This window comes from Myotis brandtii, unplaced genomic scaffold (assembly GCF_000412655.1).
Source record: "Myotis brandtii unplaced genomic scaffold, ASM41265v1 scaffold186, whole genome shotgun sequence".
NCBI lineage: Eukaryota > Metazoa > Chordata > Mammalia > Chiroptera > Vespertilionidae > Myotis > Myotis brandtii.
Window position 1 is genome coordinate 2,448,028 of NW_005356905.1, and position 22,903 is coordinate 2,470,930.

The window sequence follows — 22,903 nt, forward strand, 5'->3', positions numbered from 1 at the left end:
TAATAGTGGTTATATTCCTATTACTGAGTGTATTTTTATTCAATCTTGTTGGGGGAAGACATCTCAGTCTGACTTCTGTCCTCTGTTCTCAGGTACAATGACTGGTGGTGGAAGCAAAGTAATGAAAGGAAGAATGGGTTCATCAGTTGTTGAAGTCTCTGAAGAAGAGGTCAGCACATTTTATAGTCATATCTTTTTAAAAAAAACACAGTTTTATTGATGTGTAGCATACATACTATAAAATTCAACCATTTTAGGTAGTATTCACATTTTGACAGATTGAATTTTCTATAATTAGATGTAGGATTTTATGTAAAGCCCTTTAAAGTTCTAAAAATAAAACATTAATTAGAAAATATATATGCTCAACATATTTTTTCTATTACATTTGAATCATATGGCTATTTCATAATTTATTTTAACCATTTAACTTGTTTTTTCACATAATCATTACTGCATTACATAGTTTTTTCTATTTCAAAATAATTCTTTAAGGTATAAGTATAGTAGAGACTTCTGACCATATTTCCAAATTTTATTTCAAAATATTTTATATGCCCATAAGTATATGAAAATGTCAAAATGTCTGGGAAAAAATGCCATGGTCTATTTATACCCTCAGAATCTAGATGTACTTTTTTCTTCCTTATAAACATAGTTGTCCTGGATACCTGACTTTTTCCAATGAGTTGTGCTTTCCTTCCCCTCCACCCCCCAGTATTTCCGTATTTTCGATAGTTTATATCCTTTCACTTAAGTATTTGCATAGGGTGTCTTGTGTTGACTTAGTTATTAATCTGGAACAACTCTTGTAGAAAACTTATTTCACTGGTACTCTTCTTTGTAGGTAAATAAAATGGAATCACAGTTGCAGAGAGACTCTCAAAAAGCAGTACAAATCCAGGAACAGAAAGTACAACTAGAAGAAGCAGTAGTTAAATTAAAGCATAGTCAACGAGAAATGAGGAATACACTGGAAAAGTTTACTGCAAGCATCCAGGTACTCTTATCAGTATTAGCTGAAACTAGTGGAATTCAGTAGTAATTTGACAGAAGCATTTTGCTGTTTGCTTACAGTTGTAAAATATAAGGGAGGAAGGGAATGGATCTCTAGGTGGAAGGTCTGTCATAGTGTTGCTGTAGCCATAGCCATTCCTGGTTTCCATTTGTACTCTGCAAAAATGTAGCTCTCTTAACTATGTGACCCTTTACTTTCATTCTCTTTTCAAAGTAGAATGTCTCTTAATTATAAAAAAGCAATGCATGCTCTCCATCTTCTTAAAAAACAAAACAAAACACAGTTTTCAGGAAATACTCAAAAGATATCACCCTCAATTTTTATGTATATTCTTCAACTTTTTAATATTAACACCTAGTTTGCATGCATGTTTATGTATATGATAAATATGGATATGCATGTTAAGTACACATATGGAATTTTAATGAGTCATACTAACTTCTCACTTAAGAAATTAGGGTTTTCTCTCTAAGCCAATGAAAATTTACTTTGTTTGCAATTGTGTTAGAGCCTTTTGTTTATATAATTTTAAATGTTTTTATGAATACTGCTATGTTTATAACATGCATGTTTATGTATATGATAAATATGGATATGCATATTAAGTACACATATGGAATTTTAATGAGTCATACTAACTTTTCACTTAAGAAATTAGGGTTTTCTCTCTAAGCCAATGAAAATTTACTTTGTTTGCAATTGTGTTAGAGCCTTTTGTTTATATAATTTTAAATGTTTTTATGAATACTGCTATGTTTAAAATACCCTTGCTACCTTGTTAGGTATACCTTCATATACTCATCCAATTATTTCCTGAGGGTAGGTTCCTAAAAAATTAAAATTATTACTTAGTATGTGTACAATGGTTAAGGCATTTGTTGCATAAGGCCAAAATGACCTCAAAAAAGATGGTTATAATTATTTTTCCAAGTCTTAACACACTAGGTAGTCTTCGGTACATTGTAAAACGTATTCTTCAGTACATTGTAAATTTACTACTCTAATATACTAGAAATGACATTTTAACTTGTCTTTGTAGTGAATTTGCCCATGATTTTATGTGTTTGTTGGCTGTTTTCATTTTTTAGATAAATTGTTCATATTTTCTGCTGTTTTTCTATTTGTATGTTGTCCTTAAAGTTTTTAAATGCCTTTTTTTGTTAATTCAAAATATTTAAAGGAAATGTTGATTCTGGGTTAAAATATTGACCTTGAATGTTAAAACTGTTCTGTAGCCTTTATCAGAGCAAGAGGAATATTTGAATGTCCAAGTTAAGGAACTTGAAGCTAATGTACTTGCTACAGCCCCTGACAAAAAAAAGCAGAAATTGCTCGAAGAAAATGTTAATGCTTTCAAAACAGGTATGTTTACAGAAACAGACCTTTTTTTGTTGTTGTTGTTTTTAATGTTTGAAATGTTTAAAAATAGCAGTTTGTCATTTAAAAATAGCGAGTCACTGCTCTGCTTATGGTTTCTATTGTCTAATTCTCAAAGAGTTATAAAGTAGTATTAAGGTTAAATAAATAGTATTAAATTGAGAATTCTATTTGACAGATAAGAAAACAAAGGCATAGAATGGTTTATATAATTTACCCAAGGTCACATAGCATATGGTGTTATAAGAATTCAAGGCAGTCTGATTCTAGAGCCCATGCTCTTAATTTTATATATTTGTATACTTTGGCCCAGTGTTCCCTGGAAACCCTTCAAAATAGTAGTTATTTTTGTCAGTGATTTTCAACCTTTTTCATCTCATGGCACACACAAACTAATTACTAAAATTCTACAGCACACCAAATATAAATATTTTTTTGTCCACCTGACAACGTAGGTATAATTCTTTTTATTGATTTTAGAGAGAGAAACGTCAGTACAATTTTGATTCATTTACAGCAAACAGCTATTGTGTTGGCTACTGTCACTTTTTTATTAGATAATCTAAGGGAAAAGAGGTCAGTGCCCCTGACTAAATAGTCAGGTATTGCATGTTTTTAAAAAAAACTTGTGGCACACCAGTTGATAATTGCTGGGTTAAGGAAAGGATTTGGAGAAACTAAAAAAAGCACACAGGAGATAAATGTGTTTTTCTTCCAGAACCTTTTTTTCTTGTGTACAACATGTAAGAAAGAGAATTCATAGGCTTATAGTCAGAGTTGGCTTTGATATTGAAATCCCCTGATCATGCACTTGAGCAACCCTGCTTCTCTTTCCATGCTTACTTCAATCAAACATGAATAGATGATTGCAGAAGGAGGGAATGGTGGGTTATGATAACAGATTCCTTCCTGGCTTACAGTATCTTAGCTAGTGGCCCCAGCAAACAGTGTACCTTCATCGAACTCTCAAGATAACCCGTTACAGTTTGGTTCGTGAGCCAAGGAAGGTAAATACTGATTGTCCATCCCAAAGTAGTAGTTGGGGTAAAGTTGAAACAACTATGCAAATGCTCCAAAAATGAGAGTTTTCTCCCAAAAGAAAAAGTAGTAAAAAGATGTTAAACAGACAGATGCCCACTATACTCTTTTGTTGTGTGTAGACATGTTTATCTGCATTTTTAATATTAAGGCATTCACTCAGCATCTACTAAAGTCGATCTTTTCAAGAAGCTCACACTGGAGATGGGGAAGCAAAATAACATATTGCATATTTTATCAGGTGGTGCTAAGGGATAAGTAAAACCGGGATAATGGACAGGGTGGGGGTGGGGGGAGAAGGCAGATAGACACAGTGGTTAGACAGGCCTATGCTAGAGATATTTAAGCAGAGACTCAAAGGAAGTATGAGTGCTAACCATGTGGATATTTGGGACAAGAGCATTCCAAGAAAAATGTAGAAAAGTACAAAGGCCCTCAGAGGCAGGTGTGTGCCAGAAATTTCTAGGAATACAAGGAAGCCAGAGTGGCTAGAGTAAAAAATGGAAGAGTCCAGATAATGTGGAGCCTGATAGGCCAGATCTCCAAGTGAAATAAAAAGCATTGGAGAGTGATATACAGGGAAGTGGTGTAATCTTGACAGGATTTTCCCCCTTGCATTAGGTTTTGGATCTATTTTTTGTTTTTGCAAACACATTGACGTTTCACCCACACTCCTTTTTCCTCACACCCACAATATTTTTTTGTGACTTTTGATGCTACCTAGTGGTCAGTTAAAAGGCCATTTCATATCTTATCATTTATAGCCACACTTCTACAGAGAGACTGCAGGAATCTGTATTTTATTTTTGTTTGAAAAGGAAGCCTTGACTTTATTAGGAGCTCTATATTCATTAATATCTCTCCTCTCATGGAAATACTGGCTATTATCAGTAGGCTGTTAAGGCCTAATATAGAGGACCCATTTCTGCAAGCATATCTTTAAGATTAAATATTTCATTTTATATTAGTTATTAAAAATATCTCTCTGGCTAATGTGAAGAGAATAGAGTAAGGGGTTGGGGAGTGTAAGGTGGTATAGAATATTGACTTCAAAATTTAAAAAGAAATGCATTGTATATACTTGAAAATAAGGAAGAAAATATTCTAAAGGTTTAGAGCCCTTTCCAGCTGCATACCTGGCACTCCCCAGTGTAAGTCACAGTGCCAGCCCCCACTGCAGCTGGTGCTCTGCCCTACATGTAAGCTGAGCACGCAGGCAGCCTAAAGGAATTTCAGCCATCTTAGACCTGGAAAAAAAATTTCTAGTGTTGGCAGTATAGAGCTTATAAATGTGTACATTTAATATCCTTAGGGGAAAGGGGGATCCAAAAGACCATAAACACAGTGTTTGTTTTTTAAGAGCTGAGCAGTGATCTCAGAAAAGTAACAACAGAGTTGTTCAAATTAACTCATTAGATGGGCTGCAAGATCAGGCTAAAGAATTCTGTTAATTTAGAACTCTAAGAGAGAAATGGTAAGTTAAGATTTAGGGAAGGTTGAAATTCCAACCTACCTAACAGAAGAGAAAAAACAGCAATAGTTAACTCCTCATCCAATCCTTTTCTCTCAGAAAATCTTACCTACCACTGCCTGTGCCAAATGCCTGTACACCTCCTATAGGAGCTTTATGGGATTCTCTTTCCACAAGTTAGCTCAGTTTTTTAGACATAGGTATTCTTGATAGCTTGAACTCCTCACTTTTTTGTCACCTTTCCTCCTTCTGATACTGTATAGTGATTAAGATTCAAATAGGAGAAAAGAGTCCTAGCTGGTGTGCATAGGCTTTGTATAGAGCCACGAGTGTGCTTAAGAGAGTAGTGGATTGTTTATAGAATCGTTAGTATGGCTAATTCTAGGTTGAACATTCATGAATAATTTCCAGAGCTACTCTGCGCAACAATCAAAGGAGCTATACTGTCTCTTATTGGGAAGATAACACTACAATTACCAGCATCAGAAGCACATCACCCACTATAATCTATACCATCAAAGTTAATGCCACTGCCTCTATTCACAAAGCTTTTGACTGGACACCAGAAACACTAACGCCATCAAGAACTTGTCTGTGATTGCTTGCTTGCAGAAACGTGTTTGATTCATCACTTTTGCCTCCCAAATTATGCAATTTCATTTGATTGAATATACCTAGATACAAATTGTAAGTTAGCTTTCGATGCCACACAAAAGAGTGCCAATTTTATCCTATCTCCCCCCTTCTTGTTAAAACACATGGAGGAGAACTTAGGTTAGCAAATAAAATAACCACAATTTCTTCACCACTGGCAAGCCTATTGAGCACATAGTCTAAGCAGCGGTTCTCAGTCGCGACCCCTTTGGCGGTCGAACGACCCTTTCACAGGGGTCGCCTAAGACCATCCTGCATATCAGATATTTACATTACGATTCATAACAGTAGCAACATTACAGTTATGAAGTAGCAATGAAAATAATTTTATGGTTGGCTCACAACATGAGGAACTGTATTTAAAGGGCTAGAAGGTTGAGAACCACTGGAAAAGCATTATGAGACCAATAAGAGGCAAGGAAGTACCCTAAGAAAAAGTTGAAAAGATCTTTGAAAAGAGCTTGAGGGCATGAAGCCATTAAGAAGTAAATGGGTCATGTTCAGAGCTGAGCCACAGAATTTACCATGTGTTGTTATAACACTGTTTGTCTTGACATGGTGTGTTTTCGGGGGTTTTTGAGGTGCTTTTTCCTAGATGTCTAATTTCTTTTAAATTCATTAGGTTAAGTCATATTGACTGAAGAAATTTACATGTAAGTAGTGGTGTTTGTTAACCTAGAAACATGCATTAAGTTTTCAATTTTTTTTAATTTCAGAATATGACAATGTGGCTGAAAGAGCTGGTAAAATAGAGGCTGAGGTTAAAAGATTACACAATATCATTGTAGAAATTAATAACCATAAGCTCAAGGCCCAACAAGACAAACTTGATAAAATAAATAAGCAATTAGATGAATGTGCTTCTGCTATTACTAAAGCCCAAGTAGCAATCAAGACTGCTGACAGGTAGAGTATGCATAGTACCCTAACCTGCCTTCCTCTTCCCTACCTCAACATTGGAAAGGAGTTAATAATTTCATTTTATTTTTTGTGTGTGGGGGGTTTTTTTGGGGTTTTTTTTTTTTGTAATCCTCACTCCAGGATATTTTTCCATTGATATTTAGAGAGAGTAGAAGAAAGTGGGAGAGACAGAGAAAAACATCGATGTGAGAGAGACGCATCAATTGGTTGCCTCCCACACACACCCCGACCAGGACTGGGATCGAGCCTGCAACCAAGGCACCCTGAAGTCTGCAGGTCAAACCAGCTAGGGCGGAAAGGGGTTAATATTTAATGTGCATTAAATTTTTCTGTTACTGTTACTTATTAAGCCTAGCAGACATGTTGCCTAAAAGGACTTTAGTGAGGAGAAAGCTATGCTAAACATTTGTCATGTGAGCAGGTGTTTTTTTTTTTTTTTAAAAACACACACACAGATACATAGATATTCTTGGCAAAGTGTAGTTCTGTTACCTCCCCAGCTGTTGTGAGGACATAGAAATTAGTTTTATTTTTCTGTTGGTGATTGGATCTAGGTCTTAGAAGAGTAAGAGATAAAAATGAGATCTCTTGGCAAAACTGCCTTAGTAAACTACATTCTTAATTCTATTATTCCATTGTCCCAGATCACAAAAAGTTTATCCATTCATAGATCTTTTAAAATTAATTTTTAGATTGCTTATTGAAGTGTTTTTAAAATAAAGCTAAGTATGTATAGAAAGTATTAAAATGTAAGCAGCTATTGCTTATCTTAAAATTAGAAAAAAACTAATTGCATATTGATTATCTGGTTATTTCATTATTCCAGTGCCTTTTACTTAAAGGCTCTAATAAGCCATTTGTTAAGAATGGAAGTTTGCCTAAACACATTTGTTAACATAGAAATAACTATTAAGGGAGAAATAGTTGTTCCTCCAGGTGTGTTCCCCAGCCCCCCACCTCTACACCCCTTTAGAAGCACTTGTTGCCCTGACTTGAACTGGGAGGTAACTTTTTTTCTTTTTAAATCCTCACCTGAGGATATGTTATGTTTATTGATTTGAGAAAGATAAACATTGATTGGTTGCGTCCAATATGTGCCCTGACCAGGGATTGAACCCGAAACCTAGATAGATATGTGCCCTGACTGGGAATCAAACCTGCAACCTTTTGGTGTACAGGACAATGCTCCAACCAATTGAGCCACCCAGCCAGGGTGAACTGGAAGGTAATTTTTATTTGAATGTGTAGCTTTATGGGTATAGAGACTTAAGTATTTCCAGTCTGACAAGAAAGTAACAAAAGGCCGAAACCGGTTTGGCTCAGTGGATAGAGCGTCGGCCTGCGGACTGAAAGGTCCCAGGTTCGATTCCGGTCAAGGGCATGTACCTGGGTTGCGGGCACATCCCTGGTGGGAGGTGTGCAGGAGGCAGCTGATCGATGTTTCTCTCTCATCGATGTTTCTGACTCTCTATCTCTCTCCCTTCCTCTCTGTAAAAAATCAATAAAATATATTTTAAAAAAAAAAAAGAAAGTAACAAAAGAATATACTCTAACTTTGCTTTATAGTGTAAGATTGGATGATGCTAGAAGCTTATATAAGGAAGTTTCATTAATTTGTACTGAGAGTTTAATAAAATATACAACATCCCACAAGTGTATGTATAAACTTAAAAACTAGTTTAGGGGTAGTTTTATAAATCGTAAATTTCAAAATTTGTAATAGAAGAAGCATTGCATTAATATGTCATGAAAAATTATTTCGTAGATTTTCAGAACAGATTAACAAGTCACACATGACCACATTTTTAACATATTATTTTGCTTGTTTAGAAATCTTAAAAAAGCGCAAGACTCTGTCTTTCGCACAGAAAAAGAAATAAAAGATACTGCGAAAGAAATAGGTGACTTAACGGCAGAGCTGAAAAGTCTTGAGGACAAAGCAACAGAGGTCATAAAGAATACAAATGCTGCAGAGGTAAGACTCAAGGGAGTTTAAGCAGTTGGATATATGACATCAGTACCTTGCATAATAATTGCTCAATCGATTAAAACTTATAACCATATTAACTTGTATTTATACAATAAAATATAAGTACTGTATTGTAACTTTTGAGTAAATAGTTTTAATTTAAAATGGAAGGGGCCTGGGGCGATTTCGGCTTTGCAATATGAAAATACCTGTTCTTTATTGGGGAAAGTCATATATGTAGCAGTTCTTCTTGGGTTTTTAGGAGTCCTTACCAGAGGTCCAGAAAGAACATCGTAATCTACTACAGGAACTAAAAGTAATTCAAGAAAATGAACATGCTCTTCAAAAAGATGCACTTAGTATTAAATTGAAACTTGAACAAATAGATGGTCACATTGCAGAACATAATTCTAAAATAAGATACTGGCAAAAAGAGGTGAGATTGTTAACATTTATTTAAAAATAATTTTAAAATACCCTTTATGAAAAAGGGTTGGGTGTGTGTGTGTGTGTGTATGTTTGGGGTATTTTATGATTCTTAATTCATGATATAATCACATCCCAGACTTATAAGTTACATTAGGAACAATATATAATAATATTAAATACAGAAAAATCTGAGTAATTTTTAGTAGTCAACATTTTCACCCACGGGCTGATTTGGAAATTTAACAGAATTTGGAACGCTACAACTATTTTTCTTGAAGTCCTTTGAAAAGTAGATACACAAATTAGTCACAAACCCTTGGTATATGTTGTTTTAGTAGATAGATAAGTTGTCATATTGTTTTGACTCTTTTTAAACAATGAATGGTAGTACTGTGCCCTCCCTAACTCTTCATTTCATTGAACTTTTAGATTTCAAAAATATCACTGCATCCCATAGAAGATAATCCTGTTGAAGAGATTTTAGTTCTGAGCCCAGAGGATCTTGAAGCTATCAAGAATCCAGATTCTATAACAAATCAAATTGCACTTTTGGAAGCCCAGTGTCATGAAATGAAACCAAATCTTGGTGCCATTGCAGAGTATAAAAAGAAGGTATGAATAAACTATTACTGAATCATAACCAAAAATGCTTTTTTCATCCTCAGCCTAAATTGTGATCTTTGATTTTATATAATTAACAGTGTTCTCATCTCAAATTTAAAACTGAATATTTATTCTCACGAAAATACTCTTTTCATAGGAAGAATTATATTTACAACGGGTAGCAGAATTGGACAAAATTACTCATGAAAGAGATAACTTTAGACAGGCATATGAAGATCTTCGGAAACAAAGGCTTAATGAATTCATGGCAGGTTTTTATATAATAACAAATAAATTAAAGGAAAATTACCAAATGCTTACTTTGGGAGGCGATGCTGAACTGGAGCTTGTAGACAGCTTGGATCCTTTCTCTGAAGGAATCATGTTCAGGTTTGTAACTAAATGCTGAGTTTTGGATCTTCCTATTATATCACACTAGAGGCCCATGCACGAAATTCGTGCAAGGGACTCAGCCCTTGCAGCCCCGTCTTCGTCTGAAGGTCATTCAGATGTCTGATCTAATCAGCATATTACGCTTTTTTTATTATAGATAGCTCTCCAGATTCTTAGTTTTTTTTTTTTTAGGGGTGGGATATGAAGATTAGAAAATACACAACTTGTTCTGTTAAGTCTAAATACTAAATTATTTACATATTGGCAGTTTTAGAGCATAACTTCTGTGCAAACAGCAAATATTTAATTTTATTCATCTTTTTCTTAAATCTTAGTCATTTAAGTTTAACATCAGGAATGTAAAATTGCAGAGTAAAAATTACATTGGAAATGGGGGAAGAATCGTAAAGAAGTACTTATTAGCCTGCTGTTTTAAATCTTAAAATTTTGGTAGATGTCCCTATGGGTTCATCCTCCAACAGTTTTATAAAATTACCCCAAAAAGTTTAGAATTGTGAAAAGCAAGTTAGAAATTCCTGAGGAAGGTAGTTATGGACTAACAAGATTTTCTTTATTTCAGTGTTCGACCACCTAAGAAAAGTTGGAAGAAGATTTTCAACCTTTCAGGAGGAGAGAAAACACTTAGTTCATTGGCTTTGGTATTTGCTCTTCATCACTACAAACCCACTCCCCTGTACTTCATGGATGAGATTGATGCAGCCCTTGACTTTAAAAATGTGTCCATTGTTGCATTTTATATATATGTAAGTAATCATTGAGGTTTTTACCCTAAAAATTCTACGGGTTCATCAGATATTGCACATGGAATCGTTGACTTAACGTATTACTTGTTTTTTTCCAAACTGTTCTCTGTGTCCTGGGGTGTCAAAGGAGGCAAAGTCCTTTACTTGAGCCAAATATTTCCATTTTGGGAAAGTGAAATATAAATTAATAATGTAAATTAGTAGCAGAAACACAGCTAGAATCTTCTGTCTCTGCCTAGATTTTTTTTTTTTTTTTAAATTTCAGAGAGAGAGAGGAACATCAATGATGAAGAGAATCATTGATTTGCTACCTCCTGCATGCTCCCACTAGGGATCCAGCCCACAAACCAGGCATGTGCCCTGACTGGGAAACAAACCATGACCTCTTGGTTCATAGGTCTACGCTCAACCATTGAGCCACACTGGCCAGGCTACATCTTTTTTTTTTTTATCCACTAAGACTTCTAAGCAACCATCCTTCCAGAAATCCTCAAATTCCTCTCAAATCCAAATACTGTTTCATAAATTATCTATCCTATCATTCCTGTTCATTTTAATTGTCAATATTATGTTAAATTTATTGCCTAAAATAGAAGCTTAGATGTTTATGATGTACCTTTTAATACTTAATATTTCTAACTTATTCTTTCTTTCTCTTTAGGAACAAACAAAAAATGCCCAGTTCATAATCATTTCTCTTCGAAATAATATGTTTGAGATTTCAGATAGACTTATTGGAATTTATAAGACATACAATATAACAAAAAGTGTTGCAGTAAACCCAAAAGAAATTGCATCTAAAGGACTTTGTTAAACTTGTTTATACTGAAGATTCGTCAAAGTAAATCAACATAGACTTGGTGTATTATATTACTGATTTTTCTATTTGTGAAGGATTATAAACTGTATAATATTCATATTCCTAAACTTGATCATGTAAACTGGCTTCTATTTTAAGCTGTTACAAGTCTAATAAAATATCCTGCCTGCTTCTAGGAGATTGTAAGAATCTGATAATTTTGTAAGCAGCAGACTGGAGAAAACAAGATGCCTGGAGTTCAGGTTACTGCCCTTTCCCCCCTATTGCTACCAGCAGAGTTAAAAGAATGTTAGTTAACATTCAAGTTCTAAACTAGCTCATGTTATCAAGATGCAACATACTCTCATGGACCTTTGACCTACAGTGGAAAAATTTGCCAACTATTAGTTTATAAATTCCAAAGGCATTCCATTTAATTTACTAATTTAGACAATCACTATTTATTACCCAAATACTGGGAGCATATTTTTTTTATGAGTCATTTTTATTTATAAGGGTGAGAATTTAGTTTATATGCTTTTCTAAAACTTGGTGTTTAAAACACTTGCAAGAGGGCCAGCAAACTGAGAAAGTCTGAACACGACCAGGATATTGCATACAGTGACAAAAAGAAGAAATACCCACTACGGTTGCTTCATAAAAAGAATGAAATATATATGGGTTAATGTCTTCAGTGTAAATGGAAATTAAGATGGAGGATTGTTTTTGCCTGCCCATTGCCAGGGTTTGGAGCAATTTTTGTTTGACACTGTATTAGCTCAAGAAATATACTACTGGAAATAAGTTGGCAACCATTTGGTTTTCAGAAGGAATATTGGTATTGAATCAGAAGTCTTTGTTCTTACTGTTCAATTTCTAGATATTGATCCTGAGGACTTAAGAGTTAATTAGCTCATTATTCAGTAAAGCATTATTTAGGTACTAAAAATCCAACAAAGGTCTGTATCATAACATAGCCATTCAAAGTGTAAATAACTGCATTTAAATAAAGATCTGAAACTCAAGTGTGGTCATTTTTTTAATTTTATTTTTTTATTTCAGAGAATATGGAGAGGGATAGATGGGAACATCAATGATGAGAGAATCATTGATCGGCTGCTGCCTGGACGCCCCACATGGGGTTCAAGCCCGCAACCCTGGCATGTGGCCTGGTTCATAGGTCAACACTCAACCACTGAGTGACACAGGCTGGCCTGTTTAATTTTAACTGCACTGGGGAAAGAAAGGCATTGCCTCATTTGGATGTGTCTGGAGTCTTGTAAGCTTGATATCCAGTTCTCCTACAAATGGATCTTGAGAGCTTTGTTTGGAGGCTCTAGCAGGCGAGCAATTACTTGTATACCCCTTGACAGAAAAACTGGTTAAACCCGGACAGCTTCGGGAGAGACACTTGGAGTGGTGAGGGAGGAAGGAGACACCCATGCCTAGCTAGCCAGATCAGCCGAATCAACCCTACTGATCAATGGGGTGACATGTCACAGCCTGGTCATTTGTTTTCAATCATTATGGAAGGGAAAAGTAACTCAGAAAGGCTATAATGATAATCAAGTGCTTTTACATTAGTGAGAGTAGAGGTGAGTGGAATTAAATATTTTATTACACTTTAATAACTAAAAGTGCATGATACCCACCCACAACCCATATGAAAACTCCAAAGTTATCACTCCTGAGTTTGAGTGCCTTATTAAGACAGTATAAGTAAAATATAAAGAGTTTATTAAAATACATACTTTTGTTATATGTGAAACTTAGAAATATTTTAATATACACTTTAAATTTTACACAATCTCATCTTCCCAGTAAAAGTACAAAAGAGAACAGCATGTTTAAGAATCAGGCATAACTTGGAGATACTGTGGGTTTGGTTCCAGACCACCCACCACAATACAATAAAGTGAATCAAACAAATTTTTTTGGTTTCCTAGTGCATATAAAGGTTATGCTTATGCTACACATAATTGCAGTCTATTCAGTATGCAACACCATTATATCTTTTAAAAATACCTTAATTTAAAAATGCTATATTGCTAAAAAATGTTAACCATCTGAGTTTTCAGCAAGTTGTAATTTTTTTGGTGCAGATAAACTTGACACAGGGTTGCAACTAAACCTTCAGTCGCAAAATAACCAATGTTCTGCAAAAGTGCCATAAAACGAGGTATGCCTGTACTGACTATATTCATGTGTACTATATGTTTTGTCCACTAAAAACTGGCAAGAGTCCCCCATATATTACATGGCCTTGAACAAATTTTTTGTGGTTTTTCATGTAAGCGGGGGTGGGGGGTCATACCTACTTCACAAATGTGAAATTAAGTATTTGACACATTTCAGTGCTTATTAATATTTACATGTATTTAAAGCTACATGTTTTTGTGTCGTGACTAATGCTTTAATCAAAATCTCAAATGTTCTTTGCCCACACAGTAGTTAATTGTGTGAGGTATATTATGATGCTGGTCATAAACAGACCTAGCCAGCCATCTTAGTGTTGGCTCTCTTTTAAGTAAAATTCAAGAAAATAAGATTAAATTGGTACTTAGGCATTAGCATAAGAGAATGTTTGGCAAAAAAAAGTATAAGTTTTTTTGTTTTTTTTTTTTTAAATATATTTTATTTATTTTTTACAGAGAGGAAGGGAGACGGACAGAGAGTTAGAAACATCGATGAGAGAGAAACACCGATCAGCTGCCTCCTGCACACTCCCCACTGGGGATGTGCCCGCAACCAAGGCACATGCCCCCAACCAGAATCGAACCTGGGACCCTTGAGTCCGCAGGCCGACGCTCTATCCACTGAGCCAAACCGGTCAGGGCAAAAAAGTATATAAGTTTTTAAGACAAATACAGTTAACATGTTGACATCTAAGTCTAATGAGAACGGAATACATAACGTTTCAAAATTTTTATCCAAGAACTTAGTTGGCAACTGAACACTACACTAAAGTTAAATATAATCCTAAAGTAACACAAACCACAAAATAGAAAATGTTGCTGTTTGTTCTCTAACAACACTTAAGATTTCCAAAAGCAATAGCTTTATTAGAAGTAAATGTTGATAAACAATTTTAAGGCTCTTAAATCCATCTAAAACAATGTGTGGATCTGGTTTATTTGATCAAAAACATCTTTAAGCAGCCCCTTATCATTTTAGACTTTGCTGCTTGATTTTAAAACCTCACCATCTTTATTTGCCCATGCAAAAGAATCAAGCCACATCAAAAATAAGTGCATAGGTACTTACAGATTTTACCATCTTTTTTTCTAAAAGCTATGTATGAAGAACTGCAAAGTCAATCACTACAGCCATATTAATGCTAAAAGACAATATTGGTAAAACAATGTTTAAATGCCACAACAATATTAAGTCAACCTCTCAAATCCATTAAAAAGGATAGTACTCAAATCAACTAGATTTTATTCTAGTTTTCAGACCAAAAACCAGAGACACTGCTTCATTTCTGATACATTTCTATCCAACAGAAACATGATTTAAAATATTTCTACATATTTGTTGCAATTCTAATAAAGTTTAGTTTGCTATTTTACTTATCCATGCAACCCATATTTCTCCATTTAGCAATGGTTGTTAGTCCCTGTTTAGAAAAAGCCTATTTGAATTTAGATTTGCATTTTCAACGAAAGACTATTTTCCACATGAATTCCTTCAGTAAATATAAAGTGTGATATAACATATCCTTTAAATTGTGCAGACTGTTAGATAAACTTTGGTAAACAGATATAGAGACTTCAGAAAAACACAATGAAGTATTTTCATTTAAAAAGGTTATTATGTGTTGGTTAAAAAAGAGGATCAACATCAGTATCACTGAAATTATTGTAACTATAACAATGTTTAGAATCTTAAAAAATTCAACTTCCTTTTCATCAGCAGGCCAGGAACATGGCATCCTGGTTGAAGAAATTTTCATTTCAGGAATGAGAAGTTTCTTAATTTGTCCAATTTCTGTTATGCTCCAATCTTCTTTCAATACTTGGCTTACTCGAGGATAAATTTCAATACGCTGGACCTCGGGAAGTGGACTTTGTTTCAAGACCTGCACACGCTGACGGACATCATCAACTTTTTCAAGAAATTTAAGTGGGGACTCCTCTTGTAAAGATGTTGTCAATGTCATTAATTCAAGCTGCTGCTTCCTCATGTCTCTTATTCTTTCAATTTGTGGAGTATATTCTTGATTAATCAGATTGCCAACATCAGAGAGAGCAGTTAGGAAATTTTTTTTTTTCTGTTCTAATATATCACTAAGCTCCTTAAAATACTGGAGAACAACTTCTTTATCACCTTGGACCACTTTCTCCGAATGAGATTTTTCTTCTTCCAGCTTTTCAATAAGACAAGTAAGGTCTGTCCAGTGTGTGTCAGTTAACTGTTCCAGCAGTTTTTGCGGCGTGTCCTTCTCTTTCAGATAGGCACTTTGAAGATCATCTATAGGATGACCATGATGTTGGCCTATGGTAAGGCAATGACCACAAACTAATTTTTTATCTAGTAGACAGTATACATTTAAGGGTTGCCTGTAATGTTCAGGGCAAGTGACAATATCTGGATGATCTTCTTGCTGGTACTTTTCAATAATAGCCCTTAATGCAAAATTAACAGGTAAAGATTCAATACCAGTTGAAGCAATTTCAATAATACTTCTGCAATTAGGGCACTTTAGTGGAATTCGTAATGGTCTCCATATATAAAAGTTACCAGATGCCTGAAGAACATTTTCCAAGCAGTTTCTACAAAATGTATGAGAGCATGGTAGTACACGAGGATCTTCAAAAATACTATAACAAATGGGACATGTTAACTCGTCCTCAAAATTGTACATTTTCTGTCAAGAGAAAAAAGTATTTTAAGTCTACATATAACAAAGATAATTGCACATATATAAAGTCTTAGTTGTTACCCTCCAAATAGTTAATATACTGTACTTGTCATTTAAAAGAGGATAATTAAGGTATTTACTAAGATTTTTTTAATTTAATGCAATATCATCTTTAAGAGCAAAACAAAACAATTCTAATTTCTAATGCTTCAAATTGAAGTTATTTAAGTTTGTTCCTATGTAATGAAGATTTAAATTCGGTCTTCTGCTGAAGTCTGCTTAATGATTATAACTATTCTGTGAAACTTCTTACATTCTAAAATGCTAAAATAAGTTAGGCTTAGCAAAATTATATTCTTTAATTCAAAAGAATTCATGCTCTCAGTTAGCTCAACCACAGTTTCTAAAGCAAGTTACTAAATTTCTCTAGTAACTCTTATTATAAATTTCTTATTTCTTAAACTGGACGACTGGTGTGCTTACATAGTGTAATACTCTAAAGTCATTTTATGTTTTACTTATTTATAATTTTGAGAGCACATTCATTAAAGCTGGAGACAGTGAAACAAGGAAGGCTTAGGATAGAATAAGCAACAGGAGAGAGTCTAGGCGGGGCTGCTTTGACTCTAGAAATGTCAAAGTAATTTTAATTTGAAGATTTAGAAGAGAAAAACATTCTTTAATTGGTCCTTGCAATAAAAATCAGTTTCAAAAATGAAGTGTGGTAAAAAAAAATTACTGACCACTAGAATATGAGTGGTAAAGAACACCATTAGTCATCTCTCCTTAATGCAAGAAGCTGAGCAAAAGTTCAGAGACCCTCTCTGACACAAGTAACTTGACCTCTTAGCAAGCTATTATTGACATTTCCAACAAGCCTATAGTTTTGCACCTTATCACCTTTTAATACTCCTTTGTACCTATCAATGCAAGCCACAATCCCAGGTATAGAGAAAAATCAAGTCACACCACTGTTTCAAGAATTTTGAAAAGCAAAACAAAAAACCCAATGTCATTCAGGTAATTACCAAATCCTCCTCTATAAAAAGATTAATAAAAGTTTGAGAAAACAAATTATACTTTCGCCCTGGCCAGTGTGGCTCAATTGGTTGGGCATCATCTTATGCACCAAAAGATTGTAGGTTCTATTCCCAGGCAGGACACATGCCCAGGTCAGGGCACATGCCTGGGTTGCACACTCGATCCTCCGTAGGATCAATGTTCCTTCTCACATTGGTGTTTCTCTCTCTCTCCTCCTTCCCACTCTCTAAAAATAAAAAATAAAAATATTTCTTCAAACAAGAAATTATACTTTTCATAAACATAAAAACCTCTTTAGACTTTTTAGCTCTATGCTCCTTTCACCATTTTCAAAACCAAATTCTTATTCATGCTTCAAATCTCAACTTAAATCCTTATCTCCTGATTAAGTGCCCTGTTAATCTCAGCTAAACTGCTGCACTTCCCCTTCACAGCATTTAACTGGATTTTATTTTGTTGCATTTTTCTATCCATTACAATGTAAACCTGCAATAAGGACAGAAATTGTGTCCAAAGCACAAAATGTGACACATAGTAAGCATTCACTCACAAGTAAACACTGCTTCTTAAGCAGTGGTTCTCAACCTTCTGGCCCTTTCCAGTTCCTCAAGTTGTGACCCAACCATAAAATTATTTTTGTTGCTACTTCATAACAGTAATGTTGCTACTGTTATGAATCGTAATGTAAATATCTGATATGCAGGATGGTCTTAGGCGACCCCTGTGAAAGGGTCGTTCGACCGCCAAAGGGGTCGCGACCCACAGGTTGAGAACCACTGCTCTTAAGACACGAATGTGAATGTCGGATCTTAGTTTTTTGGTTTCTTTAAAACAGCAAAACCTCTACTCTTAGGAAAAGCTGTAACAGTTGAGTACATCAGAAAATACACTCCATTCAGACTGACCAATACTCAGAACCCTAATAAACCAGGATGTGTCACACAGAGACTAAGCTTCACTGTGAAACATTCCAGGAAACTAACGTAACTGGGCAACACTAGAGATGACACTCTCTGCACATAAATTCAAGTGAATACGTGTTGGGGCAACTTTATGGCTCTACCCTGTATCTACAGAGAGCTCCGAAATCATACAGAACCACCAAAGAAAACAACACGTTTCTCAGAGTATTTCAGTGATGTCATGAAGGGACAAAATAGCACGTAACAAGGAATAAGACTTGAGCAGTGGGAGTATATTCAATTTAGATTTAATATTAGAGCTATTTAATGTTTAAGTACAAAAATTATCCTTGAAACAGAATGCAACCTTTCCCTCCAAAGCCCTATATTTGTCAAAAGCTACAAAACATTTTCTAAGACCCCATTTAGGGAACCCAAAAGCTCAACTTTCTTTCAAATGAGGATATTCACGACAATACTGTAAAGAAAATATCTCCTGAGCTCATATAAAAATGGAAGCAAATATTATGGTCTCAAAGTTACTTCAATAATATGTAAAATTTTAAATAAAATTTCATCAGAAATGTGTGGAAAACTTGAAGATACAGAAATCAAATTCTACTCTTGGACTACCTTCTTCTTGCTGATTTATTAAGAACTAATTTTATGCAACAAATTCATGAGAAGTCAGATACTGAGAAGCAAGCCTAGTGCTTGCTTCTGGAGTGCAGGAATCAGGAGTGGAGAGAGTGAGGGCAGAGAGCTGCGCTTTTTTTTTTTCATTATAAACTTAAAATGCTGCTGTTTTAATTTCAACTATTAACTATAAAACCAGGGACTTTCTGACTCCGGTTGCTGCCTGAGAAACAAAAGATAGATACAGCTGGTTATCACTGAGAAGCTAGTGCTTCCAGGAACTAGTATGAAGTTTTATGTACCAGAAATTTTCCATAACCAGCCTAAACTCTTAATGGGAAGAAAAGGAGCAAAAAACTTTAGCTATGTATATTTATCTAGGATAAATATGTTAGATTTTAGTTATGCTGTATGTATGTAACAACACTGGACCCTATAAGACAATGAATCAATGCCTTCAACACAGGGATGGGCAAAAATATGTTAATAATAATAAATAGCCGAAACCGGTTTGGCTCAGTGGATAGAGCGTCGGCTTGCAGACTGAAAGGTCCCAGGTTCGATTCCGGTCAAGGGCATGTACCTGGGTTGCGGGCACATCCCCAGAAGATGTGCAGGAGGCAGCTGATCGATGTTTCTCTCTATAATTCAATAATTAATGAATAAATAATAATACAAGAATAAATGTGTTTTGTGTACTCACAACTGTAAACCTACCTTTGCTCCATCCTATATTCTCAAGGAAAAAAATGGCTTCCAACCTAAAATTCTATACAAAAACTAGAGGCCCAGTGCACGAAATTTGTGCACTGGTAGGGTCCCTAGCGACTGCCGGCCAGGTACTCCCTCACTTCCCCTGGCCGGCCCCGCCCCCTGGTTGAACTCCCGGACAAGGGGACAATTTGCATACTACACTTTTATTATATAGATAACTTTTCAATGTTGACTAAAATAGTTTTGACATGAGAGTTCTCAAAAATAAACACGTTCCCATCCTCCCTCTCTCTCTCTCTCTGCTCTCCACCATATGAAGACCCAGCAAGAAAATGGCCATCTGTAAACCAGGAAGAGAGCTCTCACCAGAACCCAACTGGTGAGATTTTGATCTTAGACTTTCTAGCCTCCAGAACTGTGAGAAATAAATGCTTAAGGCACCCAGTCTATAACAGCCCAAACTAAGAAAATTATATAATTATATTGGGGGGAGGGAATATGAGAAGGAAATTGCATTTAAGCACTAAATCTTCCCATATAAGAAGTCAATGCATACCTATAAGAGAAAAATCAAGAAATCACATAAAAGGCCTATTATTTAGAAATACTTTAAAAGAAATGAAAGTGCTTGCTTCTGGAGTGCAGGAATCAGGAGTGGAGAGAGTGAGGGCAGAGAGCTGCGCTTTTTTTTTTTCATTATAAACTTAAAATGCTGCTGTTTTAATTTCAACTATTAACATGCAATTAAAAATATAATAAAATTTTAAAGAAAAAAAATAAAGGCAATAAATACTATAAACATCCTGGCAGAAAAGTAAGATACCTAAAAAGGGAACACAGGAACATAATGGTCTCCAAATTCTCCTCGGGGAGACTATAATTTCCAAAGATGGCCACTACAATTATCACCCACATATGCTCTTCTGTAATGTGACTTCGCTGGTACTCCCCCATCAACAGATGAAATCTATTCTCCCGCCCTCCAAACCCCCCCAAATATCTAGACAGGACGTGTCTGACCAGCAGGACACAGTACAAGTGATGCTGCAACAGTTCTGGGTATGACCCTTAACTAGCCTGATAGGTTGCTGAGTAAAAAGTCCAGGCTACTCTGCTGAGAGAGACCCACTGGAGAAGCAATGAGGTGTCAACATGTAAGTGAAAGAGCCATCTTGGACCGCAGCCAGCCAAGTCTTCAGATGTTGGTTACACCTCAGCAAATACCCAGAACATCTCCAAAGCAACAAGGAATGCTAGAAGACAACGCAGCAATGTCCACAGGGTCTGGGAAATAACAGGACCTTAGAATTCTGTACCCAGCCAATATGTAATTTACTGACGTGAAACAACAATAAAAACACTCTCAGCAAAATCTACAGGGTTAAAAACAATTCTAGAGAGCATAGCTGAAGCCATACACCGTCATTACCAAAGTGACATACTTTCATTAATCCAATATAACATGCTCTTTTCCTCCAATGAGTACTAAAAGCCCAAGAAAAATTGATAATTAGTTCAAGATTTCCTGCTTCTGTTTTAAAAGTCACCAAGAAATATGAATATAAAAAATCTTTTCAGGAAGACACCTGAGGCTACATCATCTAGTAACAAATTATTTCACAAATTTCTTGTGTTTAAGTATCAAAAACACATTTTTGAATTTCTAAACTTTTTATGCAGGCTTTCTCCTGGGGACTGATTTCCTATGGAGTCTCCACACTTTCTAACCAGCCTGTTATGGATGGGCCAGCACTGACAACAAATAATGGAGAATGAAGCAGAACCAAAAATATCACTGCCATTCTCCCATGGAAACAACATTTGTAAGTTTTAATTCACTAACATGTTATTGCCTTTCATCTCTAAACATGAGTGGATATGAAACACTCATTCCACTTTACAATCACTAAATATTTACCACATTATAGAGTTAGATGACTTGCTCTATGTCTAGGACGTACAGTGTGAGTCAGCTGTAAGTCTGGAAAAGTGCCACCACCCAGATTGGGGTTCACATCTTTGTGGCCCTGACTGATAAAAAGCACATTTCAGGCAATTAAAGGCTTACTTTAGAAATACTACAATTGTGCCTCTATACACGTAGGTTAAGTTTTTAAAATATTTTTGTACATATAAATTGTACAAAACAGTAAAGGATCACCATAACTCTTTCAAATTAAAAAAAAAAATCCCATCGTCAGATCTAATTTTAACTCTGCACATTTGTACCGTTTTCCTGCATTCTGGCATCAACCTGTTTCCCCAAACTAAAAAAGAAGTGATGCAATTTAACCAGAGAGTAAAATTTTTCTGAAAATTTATTTTGTATTCACTTGCTCTCCCAGAGCTTACCTGCTTTGTTGGTCTTCTAGTTTGGAGACTGAAGATACTGTATCTTGTCCAACTTTTCCAGATTCTTTTCTTGTTATTCTAATGTCAAAATAGTTTTAATGTTTCAGAAGTTACATTCTAAAAATATACATTAAATAGGACACCACAAGAATGATTTCTATCTCGCTGTCTCTGATGTTTACCTTCCTCTTGCCACACTGTGTTTTTTTAAAAAGTAGTGAAAAACATCACCAGTTGCTGCAGCAGCAGGCGCGGTATCATTTGTTCCTTGAAAGTCCCAGTGATCCTGGGCCTCTTTTCTAACGTCAAGTACCTTCTGAGCCCTAAGGAGTGTCAGCCGACCCTGGTGACGGCGGGGCAAACATTCGCGGCCACTTTGGGTCGCTTCGAGGTCAGCAGACAGGAGGCATCCACGGCCCTGGACGGTGTTGCCAGCTTAACGCTGTACTAGCCACTTAGGCGGCTCCATCACTGCGCCTGTTAACCTTTCCGCTCTGCCATCAAAATAGTATTGGGAGACCCGGGGTCACTTTCACTTAATGCACCTCAGAACTGAGGGTTCAGCCCTGACTGGTTTGGCTCAGTGGATAGAGCGTCCGCCTGTGGACTGAAGGGTCCCCGGTTCCGTTCTGGTCAAGGGCATGTACCTTGGTTGCGGGCACATCCCCAGTGGGGGGCGTGCAGGAGGCAGCTGATCGATGTTTCTCGCTCATCGATGTTTCTAACTCTCTATCCCTCTCCCTTCTTCTCTGTAAAAAATCAATAAAAAATTTTAAAAAAAAGAACTGAGGGTTCACATCTGTAAAATGGGCACAAATACACCTCCCCTGGTAAGTCCTCAAAAGAACCTCGGACCAAAGGGCTCAAAACAGAATCCCCCCGCCCCCTCCCCTTCCCCGGAGGCAGACGAGGAGCCTCCGGGCCTCCCTCCCGAAGTGCCTCCGCCGGCTCGGCGCCCTCC

At 35.8% G+C, this 22,903-nt stretch overlaps 2 protein-coding genes and 1 long non-coding RNA gene across 6 annotated transcripts in view; 2 read left to right on the top strand and 1 right to left on the bottom strand.

Annotated features, from left to right (window-relative positions):
- SMC4 (structural maintenance of chromosomes 4) overlaps window positions 1-12,461 on the top strand; it is a 41,274-nt gene extending 28,813 nt beyond the window's left edge. For both annotated transcript variants that reach the window (XM_014537964.1, XM_014537963.1), the window contains 10 exons: window positions 93-169; window positions 848-1,000; window positions 2,254-2,380; window positions 6,275-6,464; window positions 8,310-8,454; window positions 8,711-8,884; window positions 9,307-9,489; window positions 9,638-9,870; window positions 10,454-10,637; window positions 11,299-12,461. In XM_014537964.1, the coding sequence (XP_014393450.1) occupies window positions 93-169; window positions 848-1,000; window positions 2,254-2,380; window positions 6,275-6,464; window positions 8,310-8,454; window positions 8,711-8,884; window positions 9,307-9,489; window positions 9,638-9,870; window positions 10,454-10,637; window positions 11,299-11,451 (1,619 nt within the window). In that variant the 3' untranslated portion in view covers window positions 11,452-12,461. The remainder of the gene's footprint in view (window positions 1-92; window positions 170-847; window positions 1,001-2,253; window positions 2,381-6,274; window positions 6,465-8,309; window positions 8,455-8,710; window positions 8,885-9,306; window positions 9,490-9,637; window positions 9,871-10,453; window positions 10,638-11,298) is intronic.
- On the bottom strand, window positions 108-22,499 carry TRIM59 (tripartite motif containing 59). 3 transcript variants are annotated; one of them, XR_001361685.1, is made up of 3 exons: window positions 22,125-22,499; window positions 21,943-22,020; window positions 108-192 (listed from the first exon to the last, which is right to left on the bottom strand). XR_001361685.1 is itself a non-coding variant. In XM_014537965.1 (3 exons), exons 1-3 carry the CDS (start codon window positions 22,201-22,203, stop codon window positions 15,092-15,094), a joined length of 1,320 nt encoding a protein of 439 aa, XP_014393451.1. In that variant the 5' UTR covers window positions 22,204-22,499; the 3' UTR covers window positions 14,545-15,091. The 3 variants fall into 3 exon arrangements, 2 of the variants coding, with proteins under 2 accessions (XP_014393451.1, XP_014393452.1); XM_014537965.1 differs by lacking the exon at window positions 108-192 and adding an exon at window positions 14,545-16,303 and having other exon boundaries at window positions 22,174-22,499; XM_014537966.1 differs by lacking the exon at window positions 108-192 and adding an exon at window positions 14,545-16,303.
- Window positions 12,573-15,103, top strand: LOC106725748. Its single transcript, XR_001361686.1, has 2 exons — window positions 12,573-14,018; window positions 14,271-15,103. It is a non-coding gene; the product is annotated as an uncharacterized LOC106725748 (long non-coding RNA).
- Window positions 22,500-22,903: the final 404 nt, after the last annotated feature.